Raw genomic sequence first — 15,822 nt, 5'->3', positions numbered from 1 at the left:
GGGCAATAGAAACATTTTTCAGTTTCAATTCTTCTTAGTTTCTCTACTACTTATTTACTGAAATATTTTCTGGTGAAAAGTGACAGAAAGGTCCAAACTCCTAATTTTAACAATTTGTAATGCTTACTCTCAAGTCTATAAAACTCTGGCAGTATTTCCACACTGCCTTAGAAATCCAGCTTAACTTCCACCAAGTGTTTTTCTAATATTAGGAACCAAACCTTCATTGCCGAGATAGTCCAATTACTACAGGATGCTTAGCAACATCCCTGGCCTACAATTACTATATGTCAGTAAGAGCTGCCCCTGGCTATGACAAACAAGACTGCTTCCAGACATTGACAGATGTGCTTCCAGATAGTATCCACAATTCTAATCCAAGGATTAGCCTTGGTTATCTCAGCCCTAATTTCCCACATTCACTGAATACACATACAAAATTTTGCATTGAGACTCTCTTTGATCATTTAAATCAGCCAATATTTACAGAACCTTGAAGATAAAACATCAAGGATTGTAGAAGAAAAAATAGGCAAGAAGGATTCTATTTCTCCTTCAAGAGGCTTCTTAGGGGGAAAGTACATAAAGAACTATAATTTTAAAAAAACAATTGCAAAACATTTTGAAATATTTTTGTTTTGCTATGGAATCCTCATTTCATCAAACTGAAAACACCTTGAGAATAAAGACTAAAACTTGTCCTGGAGTCACAGACAATAAAAAGGACAGTTATTTCATCATAATAAGGTGCCAATTTCCTATAGACAGTAAAACTCCAGAGCTAACTTGGTCATTACCTTTTCTTGGGTGTATTTTGTTCTTTTGGGAAGGGGTGACATTGTCCAAAGAGAATGTACTCTTTATCTGACTTATGTAACTGTACCCCTTTTGTACATCACCCTTCTAATAACACATAAACCATTTTCATGGTAAAGAAAATGATTGTTGACAGGATTGAATCAGATAAACAAATGATTCTTTTTCTACATTGACACGCAGAGTAGTCAATACATGTAAACTTATCATTTCAAAAAGAGCAATAACAAATTCCTATATAAATAGAAGTCAGCTTTTATCCTCCTTTTGTTTTGCATGTATATAATGCTAGGACTTGAACCCAGGTCTTCATGCATGCTACACTGGGCCATACTCTAGTGTAACAAGCATTTTAAATAGAAAGGTCTTATGAGTACTCCAAAAATATATTTAAAGATAATAGATTTGATATTTATCATATTTATCACATTTATACTTTATTTGAAAGGCTTTTGTGTTTGTCATAAACACAAGGACTTAAAGAAGAGGTTAGAATGCACTGAATTTGGGGCTGGGAAGGTGGCTCAGTGGTAAAGCGCTTACCTTGCATGCCAGGGGCCCTGGGTTCGATTCCTCAGCACCACATAAGAAAAAAGCCGGAAGTGGCACTGTGGCTCAAGTGGTAGAGCGCTAGCCTTGAGCTGAAGAGCTGAGGGACAGCACCCAGCCCAGAGGTCAGGCCCCACGACCAGACCCAAAAAAAAAAGAATACACTTAATTTATAAACTAATATCCACAGAGGACAGGTACTTATTTCCTTAATCTTTTAGAAACTATGCTTAGCTTAGAATTTCTTTTTTTTCTTTTCTCTTGTTTTGTTGTTGCTTATAATGCTGGGGATCAAACTCAAGGCCTCATTTATGCTAGGTAAATACTCTGTCACTGAGCTACATCCTGATTCATGCTTATCATTTCGAATGCCATAATCAACCATGCCATAAATTTTTAATTTATAATAAGTATGAAAAGCTCAAAATTTGTAAGGTGTTTAAAATAAGAACATAAAGTCATGGGAAAGATTCACAGATAGGTGATGGAGTGTGTGTGTGAGAGAGGCGGGGGAGAGAGAGAAAGCCTGAACAAGTAAACATTGTAAGATGAGAGCTGTTTGAGATTCAAATAGAAGGGATACCCAGGAAGGGGTATATATATCCAAGGAACACCTTCTCTGGCAGCACGGGGAATTTAGTTGGTTGAGAATAGTGGTACGGTACGCTTTACACCAAATGCTTAGACACAGGGCCCACTCAGTCCCACTACCCCTACCAAGCAGGTGTTATTAGTACCCACATCTAATAGAAGAGGAAACTCAGAGCAGGAGATGAAGTAACTTGCCCTGGGTCTCACAGTCGTCTACAGTGGAGGATCCAGATGCTTTAGCGCCTCAGTAGGACCCAAACCACTGCCCTTTTCGCGTCCTATTTCATACCTGGAAAATCATTTGCTAAGTACTTAGTGAAACCAGTCCCGCAGCCTTCTGCCCTTTTGTATTTCAGAGAGCATCCTTTTGTGCATCCCCGGTGATGCCCAGGAAGAAACGGTAGGACGGCAGTCCCTTTCATCGTGGGACACTCAAGTGATCCCCGCGGAAACAAACTTGTGTGGGTGGAAATGGAGACGCTGTCTTGGAGAAAGGGGGAGGTTGCCGACATCTAGTTCCTGCCTTTGCTTAGGCTGTTCACGCTCGTGCCGAAGATCTCCGTTTGCCTCGGCTCCTCCGCCCTCCCGCCCTGACACCGAGGCGACCTGCCGGCCGGGATGGGGGCCGGAGGAGGAAGGCCAGGGAGGCCGGGGGCGAGGTCGACGAGGAGCCTGAAGCTGGGGGGGGGGGGGGGGGGAGTAGGTCTGCAGCCGTAGGTGGGGCGGGCGGATGCAGGTGGGATGTGAACCCCGACTGGGGCTGACCAGACGGCGGGGAGCGGAAAGGGGAAGCGACCCCGTCCCCAACCACTGCGGCTCAACTCAGGAAAGGAAGCGGGACAGGAACCGAGACGTGGCTGAATGGGGGAGACGAGGACCGCGGGGGCCCCGGGGGCCCGCGCGGCGGCAGCGGCGGGAGCCGAGGCGGGGCGGCCCCGCCGCGGGGACCCAGGCAGAGCGAGGCGGCGGGGCTCGCGGCGCGGCGCGGCGCGGGGCCTGAGGCCGGCGGCGCTCGCCCCCCAGCGCCCGGGCCTGGCCTACCTGAGGCGACCGTCTGGCTCCCCTTCACTCGCGGGCGGTCCCCGAGGTCTCCCGCCGACCCTCGGCGGACTGCGGGGCTCCAGAAGCCCGGCCCCTCAGCCGCCTGCCGGTCCGACATCTGCAGCCCGCGCCCAGAGCCTCGTCGCCGCGGGCTTCGAGCGCCTCCGGAAACAGCCGAAGGCCGAGCGAACGCCGAGGCGGTGAGCCTCGCCTCGCCGACCGGAGCCGAGCCCAGGAGAACCTCGGCCGAGCCCCGCCGAGGCCAGGCGAACGGAGCCGAGCCCAGGCGAACCCCGGCCGAGCCCAACCGAATGGAGCCGAACCCAAGTCCCGCAGCAACGGCGAAGCAGCCGCGGGAAGAGCGTGAGGCCCCGGGCCGGCCGGACAAGCGGAGGCTGGCGGCGCGGTCGGGTCGCTAATTTTTCTCTAAAAGCCCGGGCTTGGAAGAACCCATCTCAACTGGGGCCGAGTCCGGAAGCCGCCGCCGGAAGCCGCGGTGTCCATAGAGACGCTGTCGGAAGTCGCGGTTGCTAGGCGGCCAGGGCGCGTCCGCCGGCGGAGCTGCACGATGTCAGCAGACCCCGAGGATTATGATTTCAGCCTTGACGAAGATGAATACACGCTTTTTGAGAGATTTAAACGTCCGAGGCTTAGTGGAACGTACGAGGTTGTCGAGATTGACGTTGCGGGAAGGGCAGGCCCACAGCCATCCTCAGAGATTGGGCAAGAGCCAGAGTCAGCCGAGGCTGGGGAGGAGGACGTACCGCAGGAGCCAACCGGGACAGCCCAGGAAGACCCTCACAGCAAGAGAGACCTGTCCAGCCCAACTAAACCAGGGAGCTCCCAAGGGTTGAAATCAGAGACGTCCAGACTGGGTTACGATGAAAGGTATGAGAATCCAAGGTATGAGAATGATGAAACATATGAGAATGAAATGTATGAGACCTACATAGATCCACTGGCGGAGGTTAACCAAGCTCTTACATACTATGAACTCACAGAGTCAGCTACAGAAATAATAGGTCCAGAAGCTCCTATCGGCGAGTCAAGATTGGAAATACCAGAAGAGACTGAACAAGAGGTTCCAGAGAAACTATTTGAGGAACAATATGAAGACATAGGTCTAGAGCCTTCAGGCCAGATCACACCAGTGATCACACCAAGTGAGAAATCAGTCGAAGAGAAAGTACAGCCAGGAAAGATGACTGAAAAGGAAATTACAGAAGACACACGAAAAGACTCAATTGAAAAGAAAAGTATGGAGCTATCAGAGCAGAGCAAACCAGAGTTTTCAGATCAGAGACCAAGAAAATCTACCGAAGAAGCAGATCCAGGGTCTCTAGAAGAGATTAAGGCAAGGGTTCCAGATGAAAAACCAGGAGACTCGACTAAGGAGGAAGTTCCAGAGTCACTGGAAGAGAGCAAACCAGAGTTTTCTGGTGAAAAATCAAGAAAATCAATTGACAAAACAAGTCCAGAGCCATCAGAAATTCCAAAGGAGACAAGAAGAAAGTCATATAAGGAAAAAGTTACAGGTCCACCAGAAGAGGCTGGTGTAACAGTACCACAAGAGATGGAACCAGAGAAGGGGCAGAGAAAGTCATTAGAGGACACCAAACCAATAGATCAAAAACAGAAGCAGAGGAAATCAAGTGAGGAGACAGAACAGGCAACACTAGAGAAGTCTGAAACACTAAAAGAATCAACAGAGGAGAAAGGTGAAGAACTGCCAGAGCAGACTAAATCAGAGTTTCCAGAAGAGGATTCAGGGAAATCACCTGATAAAACAGATCAAATTCCACCACAGTCGCCCAAACTAGAAGTAAAAGGGGAAATAGAAGTAGAGAAAAATCTCAAGTTATCAGGTAAAGACAAAACTAGGGAGAAACATGCAGAATCTTCCGAGGAAATCAGTTCAAAGCAAATCAAATCTGATGGTTCTGTGGACAACGATGAGCGTGCACACCCTGAGTATCAAACAAGAAAGTTGTCCAAAAAAGAAACTGACACAGCTAGAGATAGTGAAGTTGAATTAGTGAGTATGGATGATTCAGTCTCATCTCCAGAACTCCAAAAACTACTTTCTTTTATCAGTACAGAATACTTTCACTTACGCTCAATGTCTCAGGATGAGGGAACATCCTCTAGTTCAGAATTTGATCCATCTCAAGAATTGGCGGAACTGTTTAATAAACGGTACCAATTCCAGTATATAAAAGACTTTGAATATCTGACATGGAGCCCAGAGAAAGTTGCAGATTGGATTAGCTATTTAGGCTTCCCTCAATACAAGGTACACAAAAATAACATTTTTTTTTTAAATTACATGCTCTCTAACTTGACCTGTGTTTTTACCTCCTCTTCATTAAGAATATATACAGGCTGTGGATGTGGCTTAGTGGTAGAGTGCTTGCTTAGCATGCATGAAGCCCTGGGTTCGATTTCTCAGTACCATATAAATGTTAAAAGCCCAGAATGGCGCTGTGGCTCAAGCAGTAGAGTGCTAGCCTTGAGCAAAAGAAGGTCAGAGCAGTATGTAGGCCCTGAGTTCAAGCCCCAGGACTGACAAAAAAAAAAAAGAGTATATAGAAAACTCCTGGACTAGCCTGGCACCAGTGGCTCATGCCTGTAATCTTAGCTACTCAGGAGGCTGAGATCTGAGGATCACGGTTCAAAGCCAGCCCGGGCAGGAAAGTCTGTGAGACTCTTATTTCCAATAGAAAACCGGAAGTGGCACTGTGGCTCAAAGAGTAGAGCACTCACCTTGAGCTGAAGAGCACAGGAACAGCACCCAAGCCCAGAGTTCAAGCCCCACGACCAAGAAAAAAGAAAAGAAAAATGCTGGACTAGAAGGAAAGTCACTGCGGTGTAGGGGAAGGGGGAATATGCTAGAGATGGAGCCTGGGGTTTTGCATATGATAAGCATATACTTTGTCACTGTATCTAGCACAACCAGTCTGTAGCTGATGTATATATTTCTGTTTGGGGAGAGAGAGAAGGTCATATTTGTTTCCCTACCCATCCTTGTGGTTCCATTTCTCTACAGTCTATGAATAAAGACCAAGACATTTTTATAAACCCTTTCTTATAAAAATTTCCATTTCAAGCCAGATGCCAGTGGGTTTAACCCTAGCTACTCAGGAGACCGAGATCTGAGGATGGCAGTTCAAAGCCAGCCTGGGTAAGAAAGTCCATGAGACACTGAAATAACCATCAGAAAACCAGAAGTGGCACTGTGGCTCAAAGTGGTAGAACAATAGCCTTGAGCACAAAGGGGATCAGGGACAGCACCCAGGCTCTGCTTTCAAGCCTCAGGACCAGAAAAAAAGAATACATTTCAAAATATATTTTCTGTAGAAAGATGTCAAGTTGCAAGTTGCTTTAATTGCAAATTCCTTACCTGACTTCTACTATAAATTTCTACCAAATACATAAGTTTAGCCAATTAACCCAAATGTATTTTACCAAAAAACAGTGTAAACTTTTTTTTGTCCGTTGTGGGGCTTGAACTCTGGGACTAGCTTCTGTCCCTGAACTCTTTAGCTCAAGGTGAGCACTTGTTTTGTTCTATGCTAGTACTAGGGCTTAAACTCGGGGTCTGGGTAGTGTCTCTTAGCTTTGGATGGGAGTGGGTCATGGGACTTGAACTAAGTGGGACTTGAACTAAGTGGGACTTGAACTAAGACTGGATACTGTTCCTGAGCTCTTTTGCTCAAGGATCTACCACTTTGAGCCACTGCTCCACTTCTGGTTTTCTGATGGTTCATTGGAGATAAGAGTCTCATGGACTTACATGCCTGGGTTGGCATGTAAGCTACTCATCTGAGTAGCTAAGATTACAGGCATGAGCCACTGGCACTGAGCTCCTTTAGCATTTCCACTCAAGGCTAGCTCTTTACAACTTGAGCCACAGCTCCACTTCTGGTTTTCTGGTGGTTAATTGGAGATAAGAGTCTCATGGAATTTCCTGCCTGAACTGACGTCAAATTGCAATCCTCAGATCACAGCCTCCTGAATAGCTAGGATTACTGGGCTCACAAGGTGTGAGCCACCAGTGCCCAACTGTAAATTTCTTAATTTACCAATGCCAACTATGACTACAAAATAACCCAAGATCTTAAACCATTTGCACTTAAAAATATAATTGAGACAAGAAGAAGCATTAGTTGTTGGAGGGGAAAAAAAGAAAAAAAAAAAAAAAAGAAAAAACCTTGAAGCAGCAGTATGAAATTGAATCAAGAGCTTAGATGAGTGCTGGGAAGGTGGCTCAGTGGTAGAGCGCTTGCCTTGCATGCATGAGGCCCTGGGTTCCATTCCTCAGACCACATAAGCATAAAAAGCTGAAGGGGCACTGTGGCTCTAGTGAGCTGTGGGACAGTGCCCAAAGAGCTTAGATAGAAAATGTGTTATTAAAGCCAGCCGCCAGTGGCTCACGCCTGTAATCCTAGCTACTCAGGAGGATGAGATCTGAGAATGGTATTCAAAGCCAGCCCTGGCAGGAAAGGCTGTGAGACACTATCTCCAATAAACCACTCCAAAAACTGGAAATGGTGCTGTGGGTTCAAGTGGTAGAGTGCTAGTCTTGAGCTGAAAAGCTGAGGGACAGCGCCCAGGCCCAGAGTTCAAGCTCCATAACTGACAAAAAAAAAAGTGTTACAATACAAAATAAATTTTCTCAATATAGGACTAGAGATAAGTATGATTACTTTCCTTGCTTCTTTCTCTCCTTTCCCTTCCTTTCTCCTTTTCCTTCCAATTGCAGCACACTTTAAGGTGGTGTTTTTATTTTTTGGACAGGAGTGTTTTACTACAAACTTCATCAGTGGCCGAAAACTCATTCATGTAAACTGCTCAAATCTCCCTCAAATAGGGATAACAGATTTTGAGGACATGAAGGTGAGTTATATACAAAGTTTCCCTATAGCGTTCTGTAACAGTGCTACCATTGTCTCAGCACAACCTCCTCCTCTTCCAATCCTTTTTCTGTCTGTTGTGACATTTTACCTCAATCCCCCATGCTCAGGGTAGTTGCTTCTTCCCTCTCCTTTGAATCAATAACTATCATTATTCTGATGGCAATTAAACCCTCAGGTTTACTCCATTTCCACTCTTCAGACCTTTATTGCCTCAGTCCTAGAATATAGCAGTAGCTTCCTGCTTTAACCTCTCTCTGTGGGCATTTTAGATTCAAGAGGTCTGCTTTTAGGCTCTTACTTGCCAACTACTATTCAGAAACTTTCTGAATAAGGGTTAGTATTATAAGGGTTAGAACTCAGGGTCTGGGTCTTGTCATTTGGGCCACACCTCTCCCCATTTTTACTTTCTGGTTGCTTTTTAGATAGGGTCTTGAGTTTTTGTTTGGGGCTAACCTGGGGAGAGAAGTCAATACCTATATCCTCTCTCATATCTGGGACCACAGCTATGTACCACCACACTCAGCTTATTGGTTGAGATGGGATATCTCTTAACATTTTACCCAGACTAGCCTGGAACTATGATTCTTCCTGATCTCTACTTCTCTTACAGACTTGAGCTAGAGAGCCCAGCCCCAGAAACCATCTTTGTATTCCCTCTGCTTACAATTTAGTCCCAACTAGTTTATGCTTGAAGGCCCTCTGAAGCTTTTCTCCAGTCACCTACCTACCACTACCTACCCTACCACTCTTCTGTATAAATCTTTTTCCCTCTAGTTCTGGGACACATTAAACTCTTTGTGGCTCATCTTTCTAGCACAAAGTCTATGATAAATTTCCTTTGCTTAAAAGTTCTCTCCATTTGTAGCATTTTAAAATTTATAACTCATCGCATATATAATCTCATTTGTAACCTTTCCTCTTTAACACCCTGACCTTGTGCTTGCTGAAATTACTCTAACACTTGAGTGATAATACCGGTTCTTTTTGCCATAGTTTTCAGATATGGTTTTTCACTTTTTCCTGGGACATGATCCTTTACTATACCTCCTGCATAGCAATAACAGGAGCGTGCCACCAATACCTGCCTTATTGGTTGAGTCTTGCAAACATTTTACCCCGTCTGGCCTCAAACTGTGATCTTCCTGATTTTTACCTCTTGAGTAGGTGAAATTACAGGCACGTTCTACCCCATTCAGTAAGTAAATCCATCTTATTTTAAAGTACCACAATAGCACAACAGTTGCTTCTGATTTCTATTTAGAAAGTAATTCTCTATGTCTAGTATGATGGTATGTACCTGCAATCCCAGCTACTCAGACAGCTGAAGCAGAAGGAATGTTAAGTTTGAAGCCAGTCTGGACAACTCAGTAAGACCGTATCTCAAAATAAAAGAGCCAAGGGTGCAGCTTGATGGTAGACTGTTTGCTCAGCATATATGAGGCCCTGGGTTCAATCCTTAGTACCACAAAACAAATGGAAGGAAGAAAGAAGAAGGGAAGGAAAAGGAAGGGAAGGAAAGGAAGTTAATACTCAAAATATCTACTGCCCATTACATCACAAAAGATCTTTGTGATAGCCAGGGCCCTGTAGCCCATGCCTGTAATCCTAGCTTCTTGGGAGGTAGAGATAAAAAATTGTGGTTTGAAGCCAGCCTGGCCAAAACGTTTATGAGACCCCAACACAAGTTCTTGGAAACTATAGGCATTACAGTATCTGTTTGAGGTCCTGTGAAAAAAGTGTTCTGAAGTGATGCCAAGCCTTCAGTATTTGCCACTATCCTAGAATGTAGAAGTTAGAGTCCTTAGAAAAAATCTAGTAATCCTCACAAATAACAATTTCTCATAATCCTTATTATCTCAGGTAAGTTCCTAATAAGTTGCTTTAGATGTTAGACAAAAAGTCAATTGCTTGTTGGTTCATAAAAAAAAAAACTAAACAACTTGTAGTTTTAGATCAATATATGGTACATAGGGGACTCTCATGATCCAATGGTGAATCTCAGACATGCTTAAAGAATTACCAGGACTGTAAGCCTAGCTACTCAGGAGTCTAGCTCCTCAGGAGGCTGATCTCTGCGGATCCTGGTCGAAACCAGCCCAGGCAGGAAAGTCCATATATCCTCCTGCCACAACTCCAATTTACCACCAAAACACAGGAAGTAAAACTGTGGTTCAAGTAGTAGAGTGCTAGTCTTGAGCAAAAAAAGCTCAGGACCCCCTTACTCTCCCTTCCCCCAAAAAAAGAATCACTGAAAATTGGGCATAGTGGCTCCTATAATTCTAGCTACTTGGGAGGTAGAGACTGGGAGATCACAGTTTGAGGCCAGCTCAGACAAAAAGCAGTTCCCCAGACTCCATCTCAACCAACGGCAACCAGTAGCACATACTTGTTATTCCAGCTACAGGGGAAGCACAATAACTGGGTGCAGCAGGCACACCTCTGCAATATGAGAAACATAAGTAAAATGGTCACAGTCTAAGCTAGCTGGGCACCAAATAACCAATGCAAAAAGGGACCGGAGGGGAGGAGTGGAGGGGAGGAGAGAAAGAAAGGAAAAGACTACTAGAGACCTGACTCAAGTGATAAAGTGCCTGTCTAGCAAATAGAATTCCCTGAGTTCACTCCTCATTACTGGGGGTGGGCGGGGAGAATGACTGAATTAGAGGGAGGATATTTAAGTTATATCAGTACTGGATCTTGAACCCAGAGCCTAACACTCTTCACTTAGCTTTCTCACTCAGTGCTGCAATGCTGGCATTCCACTACTTGAGCCACACTTCTAGCTTCTTGGTGGTTTTTTTTTTTTTTTTGCCAATCCTGGGGCTTGAACTCAGGGCTTGGGCACTGTCTGTGAGCTTCTTTGTGCTCAAAGACTAGCGCTCTACCACTTAAGCCACAGCACCACTTCTGGCTTTTTCTGTTTATATGGTATTGAGGAATCACATGCATGCTAAGCAAGCACTCTACCACTAAGCCACATTCCCAGCCCTCCATACTTTATAACATTTTCAATGTCTGCATTATAATATTCTGCTAAAGCGAACAGGACTTTCTCAGCCCAGTGTTTTGGTTAGTAGAGATTAAGTATCTCTAATCCAGAATGCTTGAGATCAGAATTGTTTCAGATCTTTTCTTAATTTGGGGATATTTGCATATATGTAATAAGATGTCTTGGAAATAGAATCAAATCTAAACATGAAATTCATTTTTGTTTGATATATATCTTATACACATAGCTGAAGGTAGTCAGTGTAGTAGCATCATGTGGTGAGAACTCTTAAGAGGCACCTACAGTAATTTGGATTTTATCTTGGAAATCTCATAGCTACAGAACAACTAACATTCTCACTGGGAATGCCAGGCAACTGTGTCAACTTTTACTCACAAACTGTCTTTAGAATCTAAACAATGTAGGTTTCAAGTAAAATTTCATCTAAAATGCATTGCAATACCAGACTTAGAATTTCCTGTCCCATGTCTTTTAGTCTTGTATCACCAGTAGCTTTGTTTAAAAAATCCATTTTACATACCCATTTGGCAGTGTTTTAACAGCAATTTCATTGACTCTATTCTTACCCAGATGCAGAATAGGAATTCAAATACCATTTTTTATTAACTACTAGGATTAAATCTAGAATTTGAAAAGGCAATCAGAGCTGACTATAGGATAACAAGTTGACATTGTACTCAGTGAATACAAATTATGTTTAGAGATTGAAAATAGAAACTGAACATATCCAAGGTGGTGGCCCAAGGCTGTAAGCCTAGCTACTTGGGAGGTGGAAATCAGGGGAATCTCAGTTAGAGACCAGCCAGACATAAAAGTTTCTGTCACCCCAGCAGCACAAATAGGATGATTACAGTCCAGACTGTTCCTGGAATAAAGTGAGATTCTATCTTAGAAAATAACCAGTGTAAAAAGGGCTGGGTACGAGGCTCAAGTGGTGTAGTACATTTGGCTACAAGCATGAGGCCCTAAGTTTAAACTCCAGTACTGTTAAACCTAAAAACAGAATAAATAAGTATAGATACTAATAAAACAGCTGAAACCTTACTATCTGCTTTTTAGTGCTTGTGATATGTTTTGAAAAATTTAAGAAATATCTTTCTCAGTTGCAAATTAAAGCTGAGCCTCTTTTTAGACAAGTTATTTATTAATCTTTCCCAGAAATACTCAAGGTCCTAATGTAAACATGTTATCTACTTTTTTTTTTCAGAGATAGGATCTCACTATTTTTCCCAGGCTGGCTTCCATCTCCTGGGCTCAAGGGATCCTCCTTGCCTCCAGCCTCCTGATTAGCTGGGAATCCAAGTATAGGCTACCAGGCCCAAATGAACATATTACCTTGCTTTTATACTAGGTAGCATGTTTTTCATTAAAAAGAGAAAAATTAATTCACTTGGGGCCAACTGATGCAAGGGGCATTTAAACATCTTTAGTGCTTTAAAAAAGATAGTAAGTCATGTGACATTTCTCTTCAAAGAACTTGGTTTTGATAAGGCCAGTCTAGGAAGCTTCAATGTTCGATTTTTCCATTGAATTAATTTAAGTCACACACACAATCTGACTTATGGAAATAACACTGATGACAGGAATAGACAACAAAATAAAACTTAGATTTAGTTATATTTTCAAGTTAGTTTTACTAAAAAAAAAAATTACCCTTGCGTTTCAGCTAATTTCTCATCATGTACGAGAGCTACTGAGAATTGAAGAGCCATTGTTCTGCCGTAGCATCAGACTTCCCTATAGGGATAATATTGGCTTGTTTTTAGAACAAAAAAGTCATACTGGGGTAAAGTCTGATTCCTTGACCTTTACTGAATTTGTCAAAGCAGCAGGATTACAGGACTGTGATCCAAAAACGACTGGTCCCGAAGAGAAAAAGTGAAATGAGCCACAGAGAAAGTCATCTCACTTAGCTGGAAAAACCAAACTGACTTATTTGGGGGAAGAAGTGTGTTTTTTGGTTTTTTTTTTTCCTTCATGAACCACTGAGGAAGGCCATCTCACTTATCTTGAATGATCAAACTGTGAATTACTTAAGGAAAGAGGTGTGATCTTTTCTGCTTTTGTTTTTTTCTTTCGCCCCCTTTCATTGAGGATCAGAGTTAGAATTGCTGGCTCCATTCCCAGTTCTTTCCTGACTCACAGCATCTTCCTTTTGTGTTCCAAGGCAGCTCCTTTGTTAAAGGCAGCAATATTTGTCTTTCATTCCTGTTAAAATACTTAGTAGTGGGAGCACACTGGAGAAATACAATTAGGCATAAATTCTCATCTGGGTATTGTGGTACACATGTAGAAATCTCAACACTCAGAAGGCTTAGACAGGAAGATTGGGAGTTCCAGGCCAGCCTGGGCTATGTAATGAGATCTTCTAGAAATAAGTAAGTAGAATAAGATCTCTTATTAGTCAGATAATCCTTTCCACAAATACAGAAAAGAAGATGTTATTGAAGGAGCACTAACTGATCCATGTCACTATTCTGCTACTAAAGAGATTGCAAAGGCAAATCACATTCTTTAAAATAGCCAGGCATATAAAAGTCATTACATAGAAGTTAACTATCTTTATCTAGAGGGAAAACAAAACTTCTATCTTGATTACAGACAGGAAATTACCTCTTGGAGCTGGTCCCTGAGGTACCCAGCTATGGATAGGGAGAAAGGGTACCATCCACCTTAGTGTTAATTCTCAATGATGGCTGCAAGTCCCCAAGGACTGTCTGTCAGGGATGTAAAACTGGCAAGAAGCTTAGTTGGCTTTTTTTTTGTTTTTTAAGATTTATAGATTCAAAGCAAACAAAGGATTTGCAATTCTGTTGTTCAAAGGAAAGGTTTCAAGGGAAATTCTGTTCCCCTTTAGCCATCAGAGAAAACAGTGGAATTCAAAGTGGAATTCAGGCTACAGTATATTCATGATTGTATTTCTTAAAAGGAATTAGTAAACACTTGTTTGAAGGGCTCTAGCTCCCCTCTATCTTCATTCACATTTTCTGCTCTTTAGTTCCTGGACTCATTTCTTAATCCTAAAAAAAAAAAAAAAAATCACACTATATTACTAATGTAATCTGAAGGCTAATGGTTACCTTGTCTATTCCCTATACCTGAATGCACTGTAAAAGAAATGTTTCTTAGTGTTGTTTGTTGTTGTTGAGAGAAGGAACAAATGAACATGTATGCCATATGTTAATATTTGATGATAAATCTATTTTCCCCAATTGGCCAAATATTTATCAGAAACTACTCTAGCACTGTACCACTGGTTTTGCTTGCCTCATGATTATGCAAAATAATAAAACCATGGTGATTTCCAAGTTTACTGAATGGTTTCCTCAAAAACATTTGAGTACCCAGGTAATGGTGGCTCCTACTTATAATCCTAGCTACTCAGGAGGCTGAGATTTGGAGTGTTATGATTCAAAGCCAGCCTGGACAGAAAAGTCTGCAAGACTCCATTCCAAAATAATCAGTAAAATGTCAGATTGTAAATGTGACTCAAATGGTGGAGTACCAGTTGTGAGCAAGCCAACTAATCTTGAGGCTCTGAGTTCAAGCCCCAGGCTGGCATGGGGAAAAAAAAGCAGTGATTTTGTTCAGTAACCAAAGCACAGTGACATCTTTCTTAGTTTCATGAGATTACTGCTATTCTTTTCAACTCTATTGTAAATTGACAAAAGTATTTATAAAACATAAAGGAAATAGACATTTGCATTATAGAAATAAGATCTATATTTTACCAAAAAACATGTCATTTAAATGCCAGGTGGTTTTGTTCTGTTTGGTGTGTATACGTGTGTGAGTACTAGGGCTTGGACTCAGGGCCCGGGCACTGTCTATTAGCTTTTTTTTGCTCAAGTCAATACTCTACCACTTGCGCTATAGCTCTACTTTGGGCTCTTTTTGTAGTTAATTGAAGATAAAAAAAAAAAAAAAAAAGAAGTCTCGTAGACTTTCCTGCCCAGGCTGGCTTTGAATTGCAATCCTCAAATCTCAGTTTCCTGAGTAGCTAGGATTATAGGTGTGAGCCACTGGCACCTGACTGGTCTGGTGTGTGTGTGTGTGTGTGTGTGTGTGAGAGAGAGAGAGAGACAGAGAGAGACAGAGACAGAGAGACAGAGGAGAGAGACAGACAGACAAACAGAGACAGAGAGACAGAGAGAGAGAGAGAGAGAGAGAGATTTGTGACAGGGCTTTACTGTATAGCCCAAAATAGACTTGAACTGGTGATCATGCTGCCTTAGTCTCCTGCATACAGGGATTAAAAGCATGTACTATCATACTTAGCTCCAAATATTTTTTAAGTGGTTTTCATGGGAAGAACTTTTACTAAGGAGGCAGGACTGGGGCGGGGGGGGGGGGGGGATTGCAATTTGAGGCTAAAGCAGCCATCTCAACCAGCAATCTACAGGGAGGGGTGGCATCTACCTATAGTCCCAGCTATAGGAAGGCAGAGGTAGGAGAATCAGTATGAAGGCTCTGGGAAAAATGTCTGACACCCTATCTGAAAAATAAAACAAAATGGCTAGAGGAATTGTTCAAATTGTAGAGCACAAGCAAGCTACAAGGCCCTGTGCTCAAAACCCAGAACTACCAAAAATGGGGAAAGATAGAGAATTTTAAATAAGATGAGATAGCATAAGAACAGTCAAATATAACTGAAGTAAGAATGAAATAATTCAATTGACATTGTTTAGTCAACAATTACCTTTCTATCCAAAATGGTAGGGAAATCAAGTAGTATTGTGTTTTAAGTACATATTACTATGGAAAAGGAGATGCAAGTATAATTATTTAACACTATGGAAAAGGAGATGCAAGTATAATTAACAGTGGTGTTATCAATTATTTAATCTAGCTTTTAGAGAAATAGAGATGAGAAGAGAAGTAATTTGTTTACATGGCTGC

At 42.6% G+C, this 15,822-nt stretch overlaps 2 protein-coding genes across 3 annotated transcripts in view; one reads left to right on the top strand and one right to left on the bottom strand.

The window, feature by feature from the left end:
• Positions 1 to 3,140, bottom strand: part of Tmed8 (transmembrane p24 trafficking protein family member 8) — a 33,496-nt gene extending 30,356 nt beyond the window's left edge. For both annotated transcript variants that reach the window (XM_042692659.1, XM_042692660.1), the window contains exon 1: positions 2,998 to 3,140. In XM_042692659.1, coding sequence (XP_042548593.1) covers positions 2,998 to 3,115 — 118 coding nt within the window. In that variant the 5' untranslated portion in view covers positions 3,116 to 3,140. The remainder of the gene's footprint in view (positions 1 to 2,997) is intronic.
• Positions 3,141 to 3,565: 425 nt separating this feature from the next.
• Positions 3,566 to 12,813, top strand: Samd15 (sterile alpha motif domain containing 15). The gene is made up of 3 exons (XM_042692833.1): positions 3,566 to 5,290; positions 7,795 to 7,893; positions 12,590 to 12,813. The coding sequence occupies exons 1-3, from the start codon at positions 3,566 to 3,568 to the stop codon at positions 12,803 to 12,805; spliced, it is 2,040 nt and encodes a 679-aa protein (XP_042548767.1). The 3' UTR covers positions 12,806 to 12,813.
• Positions 12,814 to 15,822: the final 3,009 nt, after the last annotated feature.

This window comes from Dipodomys spectabilis, unplaced genomic scaffold, assembly GCF_019054845.1.
Source record: "Dipodomys spectabilis isolate Male_0828 unplaced genomic scaffold, ASM1905484v1 ptg000157l, whole genome shotgun sequence".
Classification (NCBI taxonomy): Eukaryota; Metazoa; Chordata; class Mammalia; order Rodentia; family Heteromyidae; genus Dipodomys; species Dipodomys spectabilis.
The sequence above is the reverse complement of the archived record's forward strand: the minus strand, read 5'-3'. Positions and strand labels throughout refer to the sequence as shown.

Bases quoted from the DNA above. Each gene is read 5' to 3' on its own strand.
- Samd15 (XM_042692833.1), top strand. From the start codon at position 3,566: ATGTCAGCAGACCCCGAGGATTATGATTTCAGCCTTGACGAAGATGAA. The intron at 5,291-7,794 runs GTACACAAAAAT...TTTTTTGGACAG, and splicing joins TAGGCTTCCCTCAATACAAG to GAGTGTTTTACTACAAACTT. The intron at 7,894-12,589 runs GTGAGTTATATA...CTTGCGTTTCAG, and splicing joins CAGATTTTGAGGACATGAAG to CTAATTTCTCATCATGTACG.